This window comes from Poecile atricapillus, chromosome Z (genome assembly GCF_030490865.1).
Source record: "Poecile atricapillus isolate bPoeAtr1 chromosome Z, bPoeAtr1.hap1, whole genome shotgun sequence".
NCBI classification, from domain to species: domain Eukaryota; kingdom Metazoa; phylum Chordata; class Aves; order Passeriformes; family Paridae; genus Poecile; species Poecile atricapillus.
The window spans coordinates 101,623,618-101,639,918 of record NC_081289.1 but is presented as its reverse complement, the minus strand read 5'-3'; the positions used below and the strand labels follow the sequence as shown (position 1 = coordinate 101,639,918).

General features: G+C 42.1%; 1 protein-coding gene across 7 annotated transcripts in view; it reads left to right on the top strand.

The window, feature by feature from the left end:
- The window catches only part of PSD3 (pleckstrin and Sec7 domain containing 3), a 119,122-nt gene that overhangs the window by 70,878 nt on the left and 31,943 nt on the right, over positions 1-16,301 (top strand). For all 7 annotated transcript variants that reach the window (XM_058865130.1, XM_058865129.1, XM_058865131.1 and 4 more), the window contains one exon: positions 9,984-10,027. In XM_058865130.1, coding sequence (XP_058721113.1) covers positions 9,984-10,027 — 44 coding nt within the window. The remainder of the gene's footprint in view (positions 1-9,983; positions 10,028-16,301) is intronic.

Sequence of the window (16,301 nt, the reverse complement as noted above, 5' to 3'; positions counted from 1 at the left end):
AAACAGGAAAAACTTGCTAGTGACAGTGCTAGTTGGAGCTCTACTCTTGGGAAACGTGCCAGAGTTGGCAGCTGATGTCCTTGGGATTATCTGTTTAATGGGAATTGTTTTCTGCAGAAAAATAATTTTTACTCCATATCTACAGCTCTGTGGTTTAGTAGGTGTCAGTGCTAGGTGAAAATACTGTCTCACTTGAATGCATGATTAAATATTGCTGTCAAATATTTTTTAGGAAGCCATTGTTTGTGCATTTATGGGAATACATTAGTGTATTTTAATGGTTGATAGTACAGGCTATTCCTAGCTGCTACAGTGACTGTGTGCAGCATCTCCTCACCCAGCCCAGCCCAATTATTCAGTTCCTAAGCAAACAACTCTGACTCCATGCAGCATCTTTTTTTTCCTCATCCCTCTCTCCCACACAATAACTGAGAGGCACTCAGCAACTCCTGGCAAGTGCTTTAAGAGCTGTCTCCCTCTCAAAGGTGCTCCCTGTCTCCAAGTGTTGGATGAACTTTATGCAGTGACCAAAATGTGCCTCTAATTTCCTTCTTATTGCCAGTTGATTCTGACTTTGGGATTAAAAGATAAAACCACTTGACAAGGTGTACTGAATCAGGGTGAAATATTTCAAAGCATCAGCCAAGCATTTAACTCGTGCATGCAAAGCGGACACATGCATGGATCTTCCTGTGGTGTCCCTTCCCTAAATCTCCCATCCGTTTTGTGAGAAATCTCCTCTGCTATGGTGAAAAGACCTTAGTGCTGCACAGTAGTTCCTAGCAGATCACTCTCTGCTAGCTTACAGGTTGTATGGCATTTCAGAGCCTGATCTGTGTAACTTAAATCACAGGGTACTGCAACCAGAAATTAATATAAGTATTTTTTTTGGTATGATTTAACAAGGTTCTGTTTTCAGCACCTTATAAACTATATCTAAGAAAGAGTGTATTGCTGAGTTGGGGCAGAGAAATAGCATGGCCATCATTTTCAGGCTGTTGCTGATGCAGTATGTGCTTCTCCAACAAATATCAAAGTAAAGACTGCATCTTGCAGGTGCTATGGGACCCTGTTCTCTTTTACCCGAAGCATGGTAATAATTGCACGGTACTTGGTGGGAGGATTTGTGCATGAAAACTCTCCTGCATATGGTAAAAATTTCATTTTCAAGTCTTTTGACATTGGATGAATTACTTAATCTCCACATCTTCCCTCTTCCCAGGCTTTGTGTCCACTGTGTATGCATGGTGTAGCGTCCTCAGGGCAGCGACTTTCTCCCAGGGATGGTGTCTGACACAATTAGTTAACTACTGCAGTAATGAAAGCTCTGTGTTCATTCCTCTGTGTAATTCACATTTCTTCCTTCTAAGTGCTGTAGGTTGTTATTTGAAAGATACCCACTTATTTTCCTGCCTATCTCAGTAAGCTGGGAAGAACACTGCAGCTTTGTTTCAGTTTGTGTTCCTTTTTTCAAACAGAGGTTTTTGTGTCTGTCGGGCATCTGAGATGTGTAAAAGCTGTGTTATGGAGGGCTGAGAAGATCCCTGCATTCCCTTTAGTGGTGCCTGCCTGGCTGATGACAAGCGACTCTGCAAGTGATTGATCTTGTGATTTTGGACAGTCCTGTTCTTTCCACCTCTCTGTTTCCCCTTCTGATCTTTGTCTGCCCATCTATTTTGCCCATTTATTTTCCAGACATACTTTAGAGAACTGATTTATAATTGAACTTTGGCTCTTCAATACTGTTGTGTTGGTGGAAGAACCTGGAGGTTGTTAATTTGTAGTGTAGCAAAGGAGCTCTTTCTGTCAGTGTAACTGTGCATACATGTTCATGCATCACTTCTCAGGAAATGTCTTCAGTTCTAGGTTGGGCTTTTCTGGACACATATGCCACGTAGATCTCCTCAGTCTTAAGTAAGGTTCGGTTTGTAGACTTGTCCTCTGCATATTTCTGTGGGTGTGTCTCCCTCTTTGTGTCTGGACTGCCTTGTATTTTATCTGCTCCCCATAGAAAGTGATTGCAATGCTCAAGACCTGTTTCTGTGACTGCTTCAGTTGACTTTGGGCAGGAGATAGATTTAAATAATTTGTGCCTCAGAAACATACTCCGCTTTTACCTTTCACTTATGTGACTCAGCCTATTTTGGTAAACTAGAGAGTATTGTGTGTCCCCATGCTTTAGTTGTATGAACAAAGCACCAACATGGTGCCTGCAGATGAGATCTGCCTGCTGCCAGTGTCTGAGAAGCCAGGAAGCCCAAGTGCCTTTCATCTCTTTGACACACATCAGGTAGTGCCTCTGTGTGGAGAGACTTCACTCGGGGGATGCATCCTGAGTGTGTATTATAGGCAGGCACCACAGCTTTAGACCAGCAGGAGAACCTGTGAAAAGGATACTGTGAATTCTGTACCATTGTTCTCTGGAGGGCAGGCTCAAGTCCAGACTGCATGCAAGGTGAGTCAAAGGATCTTAGGATCATCCGTGTGACCCAGCATTGTCAGTAGACTCTTTTTCTGACAGATTTCTTTTCTGCAGCCAGGGACTGAATTGCCAAGTACTTGCACCTGTCCTGCCTGCAAATGCACAGGGCCAGTAAAACAGGTTGAAATAGGCTGTGTAGGTGCTCCACTATCAAGTACTTCTCTAGCGTTTACTCTATTTTTCTGTAATAATTTAGTATGCTGCCTTTATAATAACACTGATGAATCACTTCAGCAAGTACAGAAAAAAATCTTTTCAAGGAAGTGTATATCAAGGCAGAGGACACATTTCTTGTGTGGCATTAATTTCTTGGCTCTCAGGAGCCACAGCTAACCATCCTTTTCTCTTTTATGATGCTATATCTGGCACAATCTTTCTCTCCTTTTTTTTCTTTCTCCCCCTCCCCCTCCTTCCCCATACAAACCAGATTTTTAACAGAGGAGTTTCTCTTCAAAATGTTCTCCTCCTGTTGGTGACGCACTTGAAATTCCCTGGGTGAAATGATCTCCTTTCCTTCCCCCTAAAACATTCCTATCAACCCTATCTCCTCCTACACCAAAACAACATTCATCGGTTCCATATGCTGCTGAACAGCTCTGTGCTGTTCTATGAATAATGTATGCTGGCTTGTTAGAAGAACGTTTGTTGTACAAACCAGTGGAATTTAAAATTGAGAGCAATATCAGCAGACATGCAATGCCATGCACTAATGCACAAGCTTCTTGGGGTACTATTCTGGAATCCTTGCTGCATCCCCATCAGAGAGGGGGAGAATGCATGAGAAATCAAATGTGTGTGGGCTTTGAATCTGGCAATGAGCTACAGGCACTCGGTGATCAGAACCCTTATCCTCCCCTTGCCAGGTGTTACAGATCTGTGCATGAGGACAGGAGAAAATGTCAAAATCTGGGTTTTGAGGGAGGGTGGAAAATAGCAGGTGGTGGAGTAATATACATCTATATTCTGAGTGAGGGCCAGCCTTCAGGTAGTCACCTAAACAGCAGGCTACGAGTGGTATATAGCAACATGTTGCTCTCCATCCAAATCTGGCAGAAGGCAATGATACAGAGCTATGCCCTGGTCCAAAAGATGAGCACACCAACACCTATTGGGACTCCATGAAGACACCTGTGTTGTCTAGTATCTGTTGCCCCTGTAATCTGTTTTATTTTTGTAGACTTCTGCTACTTCAGTTGTTTTTTCTCCCTCCAGTAAAGCACATATGGCAGGAACTGGAGCTGATGCCTGTCTGACTGCTCAGCTCCAAAGGGCAAAGCCTATGGACAGGTGCAGAGTGACTGAGGGAGGTGCTGTGACTGAAAAGACTGAGCATGTCTTTGCCCAGAGGTGTATCTGTTGCTTGGAGTCAACCATGCCATCCCTTATCAGCTGAAGGTGAAGAAGAAGTATATCCAGGCAGGGCTGCTTCTGGCAGTGGCAGCAGGGAAGTGTGACAAGGGCCTGGCACTACACGTGCATCCTTGGCCTGGGGTCATCAAAAACCACCTAGGCTATCTTCTGCAAGGGTCAGATGATCATTCCTCCAACAATGACTCCAAAAATCAAGGGGGAACTGGTTGCAAGCAAAGATCACAGGGACAAGAACTGGAAAAGACAGTCTGGGTCATCTGTGCTGTCTCTATGACCTTAATTTTGGTTTTGCCTATTTACCGGCGCACAGGAGGTGTTTCTGGCTCCTCTTCTATGTGTGGAACAGGTGTAAAAAATGTGTGGTGTATTCCTTTCCCTCTTGGCAGGCTTTTCTGCATGGGCTAGTGCAAACAGAAAGTCAGTAGCTTGCTGTTTGAGAGGAGGAATTTGTACAGTGCTTTGGGATCTCTTCAAGTATCTTGCACCCTGCTGGCCATGCTTTGGAGGCCCTTGTAACTTAGATGATTTACTACTCTCAGTATCTGGGTAATTTGCTATGTCTTTGTCCCTGTGTACACACCTGGTTGTGCCTTTCTTTTGTGCACTGCTGCTGCATGCAGAGGCTGACTCACAGCATAACCGGCAGCCAGCAGGTGACAAGAGCAGCCTGTTTAAGTGGGTTCAGTGGTTCGTGCATGCAACAAGATTTTGAGGAAGGTGAGGCTGGTGAATGACCTTTCTTCCCTTGGTAGCTCTGTAAAATGAACAGGAGTTTTCAGAAGCATTCTCTCCATAGTTTGGCTTTTCTTTCCAGTTGGAATAAAAGTACCAACTAGTGAGAGCTTGTGAAAATCTGGGGTTTTTGTGGACCTGCTTGATTACCAAAGAGTAAATGGGGGTGGAATGATGCAGTTTTTTAAAGTTACAGCCTTCCACTTAAAAAGTGAAGTGTTTCTTGCCTAGTTTATGTACAAATACAAACAAATCCCACAAACACATAACAAATCTCACTTTTTTTTTTACATTGCAGTCTTCTAAGGGTCAAATTTGAACTGTAGAAAACAGCATTGGAGTTAAAACAAGGAAGGTGCCTAGGATTTTGCCTACTGTTCTGCTTTATGCAGCAGTGAATTTCTTTTATTGTGACTTCAGAATTGCACTTGTTTCTCCAAGGAGCTTGAAACTGTGTGGGGCCTGAGGTGTGGTGGACCTAGAAATAACACTTTTCAGAAAGGGGAAGGCTGTAAGCTGTAAGGAGTGTGTGTTCTGGGATAAAAAGTCAAAGCATTGAAGTCAGACACTGCTGAGTAGCTGGTATCTGGTGGTTTGGATCCTGTCTAGAACAGTCTTGGGTGACAAAAGAGATAGAATGCTTTCCCACTTTCTGACTGGTATCAGTCCAGCTTGGAAGATGACACCTATGCAATACTCATTCTATCATTCACTGCTGTGGTTCAACCTCCTATTTTCCAGGTTACATAGCAAATTTGCCAGACACTTTCCAGGCTAGCAAGTAGGAAGTGGTGATTGTTGTCAATCTGTAAGACTGCTTTAGATGAGAGCTTTTATTTTCTTTTCTCTATTTAAATTTTCCAGAGAGAAAACATGAGTTAATAAAACCTGTCCTTGCCGCTAGCTAAGAACAATGAGAATCATGACCATGCCATAACCTCTGATGAGCTTTGTTGCAATTTAGTGAAGCATTTAAGTGCTTGTCTCCACGTTTGTTTGATTTAGTCATACTCTGGAAAAATGTCTATTGAATTGGTCTGCTGTGTCAATCAGGGCCATGGGGAATAGCCATGGAATAAATCAGGGAGCAGGTGCTGTGCTGTACATGTATGCTTTTGATTGCAAAACATGTCAGGAGGAAATTTTGCCTCTCTGGAACATATGAGAGGTCAGATAGACACCAGGAAAATGTTGAAGTATAAATTGTGTTAGAGAAGTGACGTGAAACATCTCTGAAAGGCTAGTGAGTCCAGCAGCAAGTGCACAGCCTCTCAGCAGTCTCTGCCAGAGAGGTAGGTTGGGTGACAGGCATGAGAATTCACATACTTGCATCTCTAGAGAGGTCTGCTTGCTGAGGTCTCAGTGAACGTGTCTGGTAGACACAAAAAGCATGTCCTGTATACAGCTGCCCAGGTTGTGCATAGTCTCTACAGTTTTCTTTCTGTTTTGAAAATACGAGCAACTTTATGACAGGCTCTGTTTGATGGTCTGTGGGGGGACACCATGTCCTTGGTCCAATGTGTGTTGTATGACTCTGGGTTGATGTCTGTTACTCCCTAAAGAAGGAAGACGATGACTGGCTCATTAGTAAAGGTTGGGATAAACATAGCTCTCTTTCCAAAAGGCAAAAGCCTGGGGCATTTGTTATTCCTGCACAAATCTGGACTGCTGCTTTTGTGTGTTCTGCTCTTTGACTGCAGTGATCCCTAGAGACGTGCTTAGCAGTGAAATCTCATAAAAACCTGCACAGGGCAGGTGTTAATTTTCAGAGGTTTTGACCCAATCTTGTAGGCGTTTGGACCAGCGAGCAACAAATGTGTTTCCTCAAGGCAGATTTTTGCTGTTTCTAAAACTCATTCAGCTAGATGAGGAAAAAAAAGCACTACTGAAAAACTGGGGAGGTAACTGGGGGAAGTATGCAGGGTCTTCATTTCGTAATTTTATGGCTCAAAATGTAAGAGAATAATTTAGTAGGAAGAAAAGAACAAGTCAAAGAATAAGGCAGAGGCTTTGGCCAAATCATGTAAGAAGTGCTCAGTGACTGTAGGAACCATATCAGCATTGGTTTGTGTACAAAAATGGAGATGTGTCTAATTCTGCTGAACTGGCAGGAGAAATATTAACTCTTTATTTTGCTTTCTTTCTACAAAGTAGTCTTAAAATCTCTTGATAGCTTTTACCTGAAAATTAAACAAGTGCCTACAAATTGCCAGAAATGCCCATCCATTCACCTTTGGCTGTTTGCCTTTGGTTCAGAGCTCCTTGTACAACTTCAGAGAAGATAGGTTCTATAGAAGTAGTGAAAACTCCAGGCTTGGAAATACTGCATCGTATTTCTCTGAATGGCACAGTGAAGTTCAGTTAATGCTGAGGACCTCTCTTTGCTAGCTCAGTGTCAATAGGATGAGGCATGATTATTCCTGGTGTTCATAACTGTTGTAGTGCTCTGAGAAACCTACTTTCTTGGAACACTGTGACCAAGAGTTGCTGCCTGTGTAGTATCAGCATGAGGTGAATTGCACCATAATGTTTGACCTGCTTGTTTATGGTTCAGTTAAACCAGATTTCCACAGAGCTGAATATTAAGGATCTTCAAATAAGACTTCCAGTTTCAGAAAGGAGCCAGTGGATAACAGGATGAAGAGTTGGATACGCTCATGGTATGGCTCATGCGAATTCAGCTGTGGCATATGCACAAGACTAATTTCAACTCTGCAGCTTCCAAATTATTTTTGGTTTGGGTCAGCATTAAGGCTATCTAAATGTTACTTTTCTGTTGAGCATTATGTCATAGCTATTATAGTATGTGATTTTCAGGCTTGTTCATACTTGATGTGCTACTTTTTGCTTATCATGTGCATCAACAGTTCTTCTACACGTTAACATATTTTGAGGCTGTGTAGGAGTTATGTGCCAGAGGGAGTAAATGTAGCTATGTATATAAGGTGAATTACAAGTGTAGATTATATGTGTGAGAATCAGGGACATTCCTTAGCAAAATACTTCATTTAAGTGACCTATTTGAAGAACTCCATTAGCTTGTAGTAATACTAGGTGTTAACCATTGCATACATCAGATCCTGGGGGGCTGAAATAAGACATACTTATCCAACTGATATATGTACTTTCTCTCTCTCAAAAAAAAATACATCCTAGCTGTCTGATACTCACCCAGTCTTCAGTCAGGTATCAGACCCTTTTCTTTGCAGGCTTGTATCAAAAACAGAACTGTTGCCTTTGGTGTCAAACCTACTGGGCACCTTTCCTATGAATTGAAAGAGGAACAGTGTTAGTGGACAGCAGTCCAGTATAGTGATCTTTAAGTACAGAACTTGCTTAACATTCATTTTCTGTTTTGTACTTAGAAACTGAATATGTTTATGTTTAGGTGTGTGGTTGGGAAAGCATACAGGTGTCTGTGAGGCTCAGGGTCTTTGGATAGCTATTCTGGCAAATTTTCACAGATTAGCCCATATGGTAAAATCTTTGAAGTCATTGACAATGGGTCTCACTGAGTGTCAGGAATTAGGCTGAACCTTGAATTTCAAGGCCATTGTCCTGTAGCTTTTGCAAACTGTAAGTAAAGTTCAGTTTCATGACCACCTGAGGAGCTAGAATGTACCTAAGTCTATTAGAACCAGTGAGATGTATCCCAGACTTCTGAGGGAATTGGCTGATATAGTTGTCAAGCTACTCTCCATGGCATTTGTAAAATCACCCTAGTCATGAATTCACCAATCTATTGGTGAAGTCCCAGGTGACTGAGTGAGGGAAAACATGCTACACATCTTTTAAAAGGGTGGAAAGGAGAGCCATGGCAACGAGGGACCTCCCAGCCTCACCATGTGCCTGGGAACATCATGGTGCAGATCCTCCTAGAAGTTGTGTTCAGGCATATGGAGAGCAGGGAGGTGATTCAAGACAGCCAGCACAGCTTCACCGAGGGCAAGTCCTGCCTGAGCAACCCAGTGGCCTTGAATGATGGAGTGACCTTGTTAGTGGACAACAGAAGGGTTGAGATGTCACTAATCTGAACTTCTGTAAGCATTTGTCAGAGTTTCTCACAACATGCCTGTCTCTAAATTGCAGAGAGATGGATTTTATGCATGGAATGTTAGATGGTTAAGAAAGTGGCTGGATGGTCAAATTCAGAAGGTAGTGGTCAATGGCTCAATGTCCTGATAGACATCAGTGACAAGTGGTGTCCTTCAGGGGTTCAATACAGTGCTATTTAATGTCTTCATTAAAGACATGTATTAAAGGATCAGATGCACCCTCAGCAAATCTGCAGATGACACCCAGCTGAAGGATGGGCTGGCATCTAGAGTGACCTGGACAAGATAGAAAACTGGTGCATGGGAATCTCGAGAGGTTTTACAAGACCAAGTTTCAAGATGCTGCACCTGGGTCAGAGCAATCTTTGATATCAGCACAGGCTGCGGATGAACAGATTGAGAACAGCCCTGCCCAGAAGGCCTTGAGGATGCTGGTGGATGAGAGGCTGGACATGATCTGAGAGCCCAGAAAGCCGATTGTATCCTGGGCTGCATCCAAAGCAGTGTGGGCAGCAGTGGCGGGAGGGGATTCTGCCCCTCTGCTCTGCTCTGGTGAGACCCCATCTGGAACCCTGCATCCAGCTCTGGGGTCCCAGCACAGGAAGGACATAGACCTGCTGGAGTGAGTCCAGAACAGGGGCACCAAGGTGATTAGGTGAATGGACCACATTTCCTATGAAGACAGGTTGAGAGAATTGGGATTGTTCAGCCTGGAAAAGAGAAAGTTTAAGGATGACCTAATTGCAGCCTTTCAGTCCCTGAAGGCAGCCTACAAGTAGTTTTTACAAGTGCATGTAAGGGAAGGACAAGGGGAAATGGCTTCAAACTGAAAGAGAATAGGTTTAGACTATATGTTGGGAAGAAATTCTTTACTGTGAGCATGGTGAGGCGCTGGAACAGGTTGCCCAGAGAAGCTGTAGATACTCATCTCTGTAAGTGCTCAAGGCCAGGTTGGATGGGACTCTGAGCAACCTAGTCTAGTGAAAGGTGTTTCTGCCCTGGGCAAGAGTGTTGGAACTAGATGGTCTTTAAGGTCCCTTCCATAGCTATTCCATGATTCTTTGTTCTTAAGAAGGCACAAGCCAGAAACCCCAAAAACTTGCTTGAGAAAATGACTGTAATCTTAAAACATGCATATTATTATTATTATTATTATTATACAGTATCTTTTTCTTAGGTGAAATTTCTGCTGAAGATTTGCACATTGCTGTTAGCAGATATGGGACTTTCTTGATCAGAGACCACTTGCTTGCTGATACTAGCTGGGTATCTTTCCTCAACATATTAATATATGTGTAGGAGGGATCAAACAGTAATTCCATCTCATTTCTTTCCCTTTGCAGGCCCTCTACAATTCAATCAAGAATGAGAAGCTGGAATGGGCAGTGTAAGTACACTTCTGTTGTAAAATTAGAAGTTTAACAACAGTACCTGTGTAGTAATCTGTTTATATGTCCTATGTCACCATCTGTGTGGGATCCAAAGCCTGTAGAAGATAGCCAACGTACATAATGAGTTTGCTTTTTTGCTAATGAATGACCTGGCAAGGCAGCGTCATCTGTTTCTCCAACAAGAGGAGTTGTTAATGATAGGAGCCAACTGCATTTGTAAGGAAAGAGGACACTTCATTTAGTAGGAAACTTCAGCCTAAAAAGAGAGAAATTAAATCCTCTGTTGTTCTATGACTGCATAAATAAAACAGAAGTTGACGTCTCCTTTATCTTTCTGTTCATTGTGTCAGAACCGCTGAATAGAAACACACTTCTTGGATTGAGTTTCCTGCTGTTGGTTTATTGTCTTGGTTTGTCTCCTGATTAACTATGGATAACTTGACAACAACCTAATGTGAAAGATGATAAATTAGACAAAGTCTGATATCACCCTCTCCAATCCTTAGTTGCTTTTGACAGGCTAACACTTGTTAACTATGTAAATGCTGCAGACAAGAAAAAGCTTCAGTTTCATTTCAGACATTTCTTTGTGCTTAGGTTTCATGTGGTCTAGTTATGCCAGGAAAGGGTAGAAGTGTCTCTTTTTGATTTTGTCACTTGCAGAGCAGTGGATTTTGGTATAGAATAGGAATATGATGTCTTTTATATATTTTAACTATACAAAGATATTTCCCTGCATGTATTTACATATCTGAAACCTCACCTTCTTGGGAACAATATATGTCTGGAATGCACAGTCCTATACCTCTTGTGCTAGAAGTTCTGGCAATTGCCATAGGTCTTGCAGGCCCAGTGCCTTCTGATCTTCATTGTTTTAAGTTCATGTTCTGCAAACAAATTTCTTGTCAGGGTGTGTAGCCTCACAAGGGCAGCTGGTTCCAAGTGGGATTGCTGTCCCAGCTCAGAAATGTGTTAGGTGATGTCAGAGTAGTAAAGAAGGTGTGCTATTAATGGGAATCAGCAAGAAGTGCCATCTCTGATGAGCATTAAAAGTCATGGTGGGAGACATTTTCACAGACTGTGTCTTGGACCAGGAACACGCTGTGTGAATCTTACATGTCACACCAAAGCTCTTTGCCAGACACTGTCACAGGTGCTTTAGAACCCGCAGAATCCATTATGTGACTTTCTCAATGTCAGAATTTTCCTCCAGCTCTTGCCAAGAGACCATACCGTGTCTAATACACTTGGGCAGCCTCCAGGTGGCAACTGGCTCATGATTGGCTCTGCTCCCATGAACCTCAGTCAAGGTGATTTATGAGATCTTGCTTCTGTATAAGTGGTAACTGCTTTGGCATTTACATAGTATAGTCCATATCCTTTGTTAGGGGGAAAATTCCAAGTAGGCTGGAAGAGGGATAGTTCAGATTCTTTCTTAAATATGACTTTGCATGGATATAAAGCTACCTTCTTACAGAAGAATGCTCAAAGGTGCTAATTGTCTGTTTCAATCTGAGACTGACATTATAGAACTGATGTTACAGTTGATTTGTGTGATGAGAAACAAAGCTCATTCTGGGCATAGGCAGTACCTTTAGAGCTGAGAGTGCTGGCTGGAAGAGGGAGTGTGAAGATATTTCTCTTCATTTTTATAGGGATGTGTGCTTGGTGTAAAGTAATAACCCCAAGAAGCCCTAGGGCTGCCTGAGCTTGAGGGAGGAGGCACATAACTCTCTTGCTCTACTGTTATGAGCCACAGAGAAAACTGAAAGGGAAGGAGACATGGCCAGTTTTGTTCTGATGGGACCAAAGAGAATACTCTCTCCCTTCCAAAGATTATTCCTTGGCTTCCTTGGTGCACTTGGCAGGGTAAGAAGTGGGAGGTAATGCAAAGGTGAAGGTAGGACTGCAAACCCCAGTGTAAGCTCTCCCACAATGTTGTCATTTTGAGGGAATGCCTTTCCTCCATCCAGAAATCCTTTGAGGATCTAAGACACTCATGAGCTAAGAAAAGGTTTGAGAGCTGCTCTAGAAGTATGTTATTTAGTGGATTAATGGCTATCAGTAATTCCATAGGCAGGAAAGGGTAATGGTGAAACATAAAATGCCAAAAGACTGCTATCCAGCCTTTACCTTACTAGTGGTGAGATAGGTGTGTTATCATCTCGAACAATTTGCAGTACATTTCCAGTAGAATTATAGTCTGATCCAAAGCCCACGCAAAGAAAAGGCTACCATTGACTTCAATTTTGTAATCATGAGAAGTGACACCTTAATCAGCAGATGTTCTCCAGAGACTTTCAGTAGGAGTGTTCATTTATCCTTTTTGAACAGGAAAGCATGAGTACAGCTCTGAAGAGAGAATTGCATTACAGCTCTTCTTCTGCAGTAGTGCTTGGTTCAAGTTCTCCACGAAGTTTAAAGTGAACCACATACCATAATCTGTAAAATAAAATGATCTGACCTGGAATTTACATTGTACTGGTGAATGTGGGATCCTGAAAGCACACTTCTGCGTCACACTGCAAGTGTGAACTGTTCTTCATGTTTGTTGTGGATAGGCTTAAATTTGAAACAAGGGAAATTTGAAACAAGGGAAATTTGAAACCCTTTAAAAAAGTTTTCTATCAATTTAAAGCAAGGCACAGGTTTGCCTGGATAAACTACAGAAGCACTTTCACTGGAGGTTTTTGTGAACTGGTTGTTCTGTTTGGAATGGTTCAGGAAGAGGAGATCCAGCCATAGAGGCCGGGAGATAGATTGCCTGACATCCCTTTATTGTCTATAATACTATAACCCAAGGTTTTTAGGTGCTTCTCATTCTTTGGCTCTCACACTGGCCATTGTAAGCTTTAAGCTGAAAGAGGAAAATCTATTTGATTACAAAGGTGCCAGAGCTAAATATGTTTCATTTGCATGATGTCTACATGGAAATGTCATCATTGTTTTCCTTTATTTGTAATACTGTGTCTGTTTACTGTTGAAGGTAACAGGAATAAAAAATCATAATCTGAAAACAGGTGATCTAGAATTAATATATGAACTCCCAAAGCACTGCTTACAAAATTGCTAAAGCCAAATGGCTGCGTTTAAGCCAGTTGCGTCCCAAAAGCCTCCTCTCAGCAGAACAGTGCAGTTCTCAAGAGTATAACTTAGTTTTTAACTAGAGAATGATACACTTCTCTATCCAGAGAAATTTACAGGGACACGGTATATTCTTTTTCTGTTTTTTCTGGACTACACTGAAAACCTACCTCCTTTCAGCCAAAACAAATCAGGTCATTCGGATAGTGATGGTGGGAAAGAGTTGGTGCCAAATCAAACAGTGAAATGAGGATGCTGAAATCAGGATAGTTATAAAGACATCTGTGCTGAAGCCCACCTGTTTTTAGGCCAAACTGAGAAATCTCTTTCTATTATAATTAACTTTTGTCTCCCAAGTTCTGGGATGTTTACTGTTTGCAACTTCTTGATTGGTTTTAGGGCGAGATCAGGTGGTTCTTTTTTTTTCTCTTCTCACACTGGGGAAGATGTCAAAAATTCTCTCAAGTCAATTTCCTAATAGAGATGCTGTTAATTCCAAGGATACATGATAGAAAACCTGATTTTGTTTTTCCATTGCAGTATTTAAATAGATGAACTCAACCTTCTGCTGTGTCATATAAGTTTGCTATTTGAAAAAATGCAGAGATGAAGCAGTTTTAAAAATGAAAGGCTTGACCACATCATTCCAGATTAATGACTTCAGAATTTTCTGAGGCAGAGCCTCAAATCAGACCACAGAGAGTGTACAGAAATAATTTTATTACTGAGAAAATCAGATGGTGCTTTTCTCCCAAAAGACAGAAATGGGGCTTCCTTGTATATCTTCTTGCTAGAGACAGAAAATGCTTTTCTTCATCAAAATGGCAACATCTGGATTTTTATGGTTTTCACATCTATGTGTTTAAGAATAAGGGGAAAACTTTGTAGTTGTCAGTTATTATGTATTTGGGAAGGTAAACATTGCTGTTTCAATCCTGTGACTGTAAATGATAGCACAAGCAGATCCTGGCTTTGGTGTGCTGGTTCTCATGGGCAGCCAGAGGGCTGGTTACTGCTCTCTCTGCAGGTCCTTTTCCAAAGAGACAGGCTTACAGAGGTGGAACTGAATCTCCTTGTTTTGGGAAGCCTTGCAAATTTGATGTGCCATAAGCAGAGGCTTAAAGAAACTCTACAGATGGTAACCTTTTCCTGTCACCAGTACCCTGCAGAGCAGAGCAGTGACACATTCATTTCCTATGAATGGAAAGTGGGACTTAAAAGAAGTTTTGCAGCTATCAACCCTTTGCAGTCATCCGGGAGGGGTCACCAGAGGAATTGCTTCCAGAACCAGAGCAGGGAATGATCTTCCTTTGCTGCTCAGGGGTGGAAAATACTGTAAGACTTCTGCAAGCCTAACTGAACTCTCATGATGATGTTTTGCCTACTGAAATGTGTTTTGGAACCACTGTGGGGTTTTTTTCTCCTAAAGGCACAAGGATTGTGCTACTTCCTATATGAAATGGAATAGAGGCTGTGGTCTTGCCCTTCAAAAGGACCTGAGCTATGCCTGTGTGACACCATGTCCACAACTCTGAACATGCCTGTGCAGACCACCACCCACTGACTCCTACTGACATCACTGGAGGCCTTAACACTGGTGATTTTACAGCACATGGATGATCTTTGAGAGCCATCTGAGGATGGGCAGGTAGTCACATTCCCAACAGTTCAAACAAAGATCAGTTTTGGTTTATGTATCCAGAGGCCCCCTGAACTTTCTGCAGTTCTTTCTTGCAAAAGTGCCCTAAAGGCTTGTTAGAAGGAAGTTCAAATTGTTAAATCCCTGATAAATAGTATTTGGCACCTATCTATTCAGCCAGCTTTGGAAGATACCTGAGGAAAAGCTAATACCTGCATTTTTTGCTACTTTGCCATTCCTCCAAATCATCTTGCTTTTTTCTTATGTTTGACCACTGTAGTAACACGGAGTATTTAAGTAAATGAGTCCCAGATCCCCTGGTTTTCATCCGCTTCTTGTTTGTAAGTGTCCTTCTTGCCTCTCTGTCTCCCTTCATTGCTTGTTGCAGACTTACTTGTGCATCTTGCCCTCGTGCCTATTGTCAGAGCACTCAGTTCTCAGAAATGGCTGAACAGTCTGAGTCTCAAAGATGTCCCATTTTCATGATAGAATAAAAGATCAGTTAACTGTCTGTTCAGTGTTGTCAGCAGCCATGACAGCAGATGCTATTCTGTCCTTTCCACCCTGTCTTTTGAGGAATTACTGTTTTAACATCTGCCCTAGAAATGCTGAGTTTAAGAGCACTGCCCCCAGCTCATAGTGGTGTCCAGGGTCCCCCACAGGATTGCTCATCACACCACTGTGGCTGCTTGGTTAAGGGCACTAGTATATTCCCACAGGACAATTGATCAGTATACAGTAATTCACTTCCATAGCTCCAAAGGAGATAGCTTATTCCAAGAAAGTGTTAAGCCTTTTAATGCAGTTGGTTTCTGCTGACAAGGAGAAATCTTCTGTGTCCTTGGCTGAAATCCCAGAATTCACAAGGCACTTCTGTGTGAAAAATCAGCCTGTGTGCTTATGCCCTTTGAGAGATTTTAATCTGGATTGAGTGCCTCAGACTCATGTTGAGAGAATTTGCTTCTGGAATGGACATATATCTAAGAAACGTAACACAAGTGGTTCAGGCTTACCAGCAGCTAGTAAGTGTAGTACACTCATGAATGGTAGGGACAAACAAAATTGTCAGAAATGCCTTCACTTTTTCAATTGGGAGAGAGCTTCATCTAAAGTATACTTGATGAAGTCCTTACTGCTTTGACTAATAAAATTTTTTTTGTAGAACTTTCTGTGCTGGAGTGAGAAAGCACGCATCAGTAGGCTAAAGATGCAAGGACTGTTCTTCCTTGCAAGAATCAGGTCTTCAAGTAAAAATTTTGTTCCTCTTAATTAGGAGGACATACTATATTTCCATAATTTATATGAGGTGGTCACGGTCAAATGCTTGGGAACATTCCCTGCTACTACAGAGTTCACTGATACAGCCCCCATGTTCCTGGATTTGGTTTCTTTGTTGTCAAACCAGCCTCTTAATCTTTTACTTCCTTAGACTAAGCTATTCCCCTGAAGACCATTTCATAGAATCACTTTGTTTGGAATCATCTAGTCTGGAGAAGACCTGCAAGATTATCAAGTGGAACCTTTTACTGAACATCACCTTTTCAACT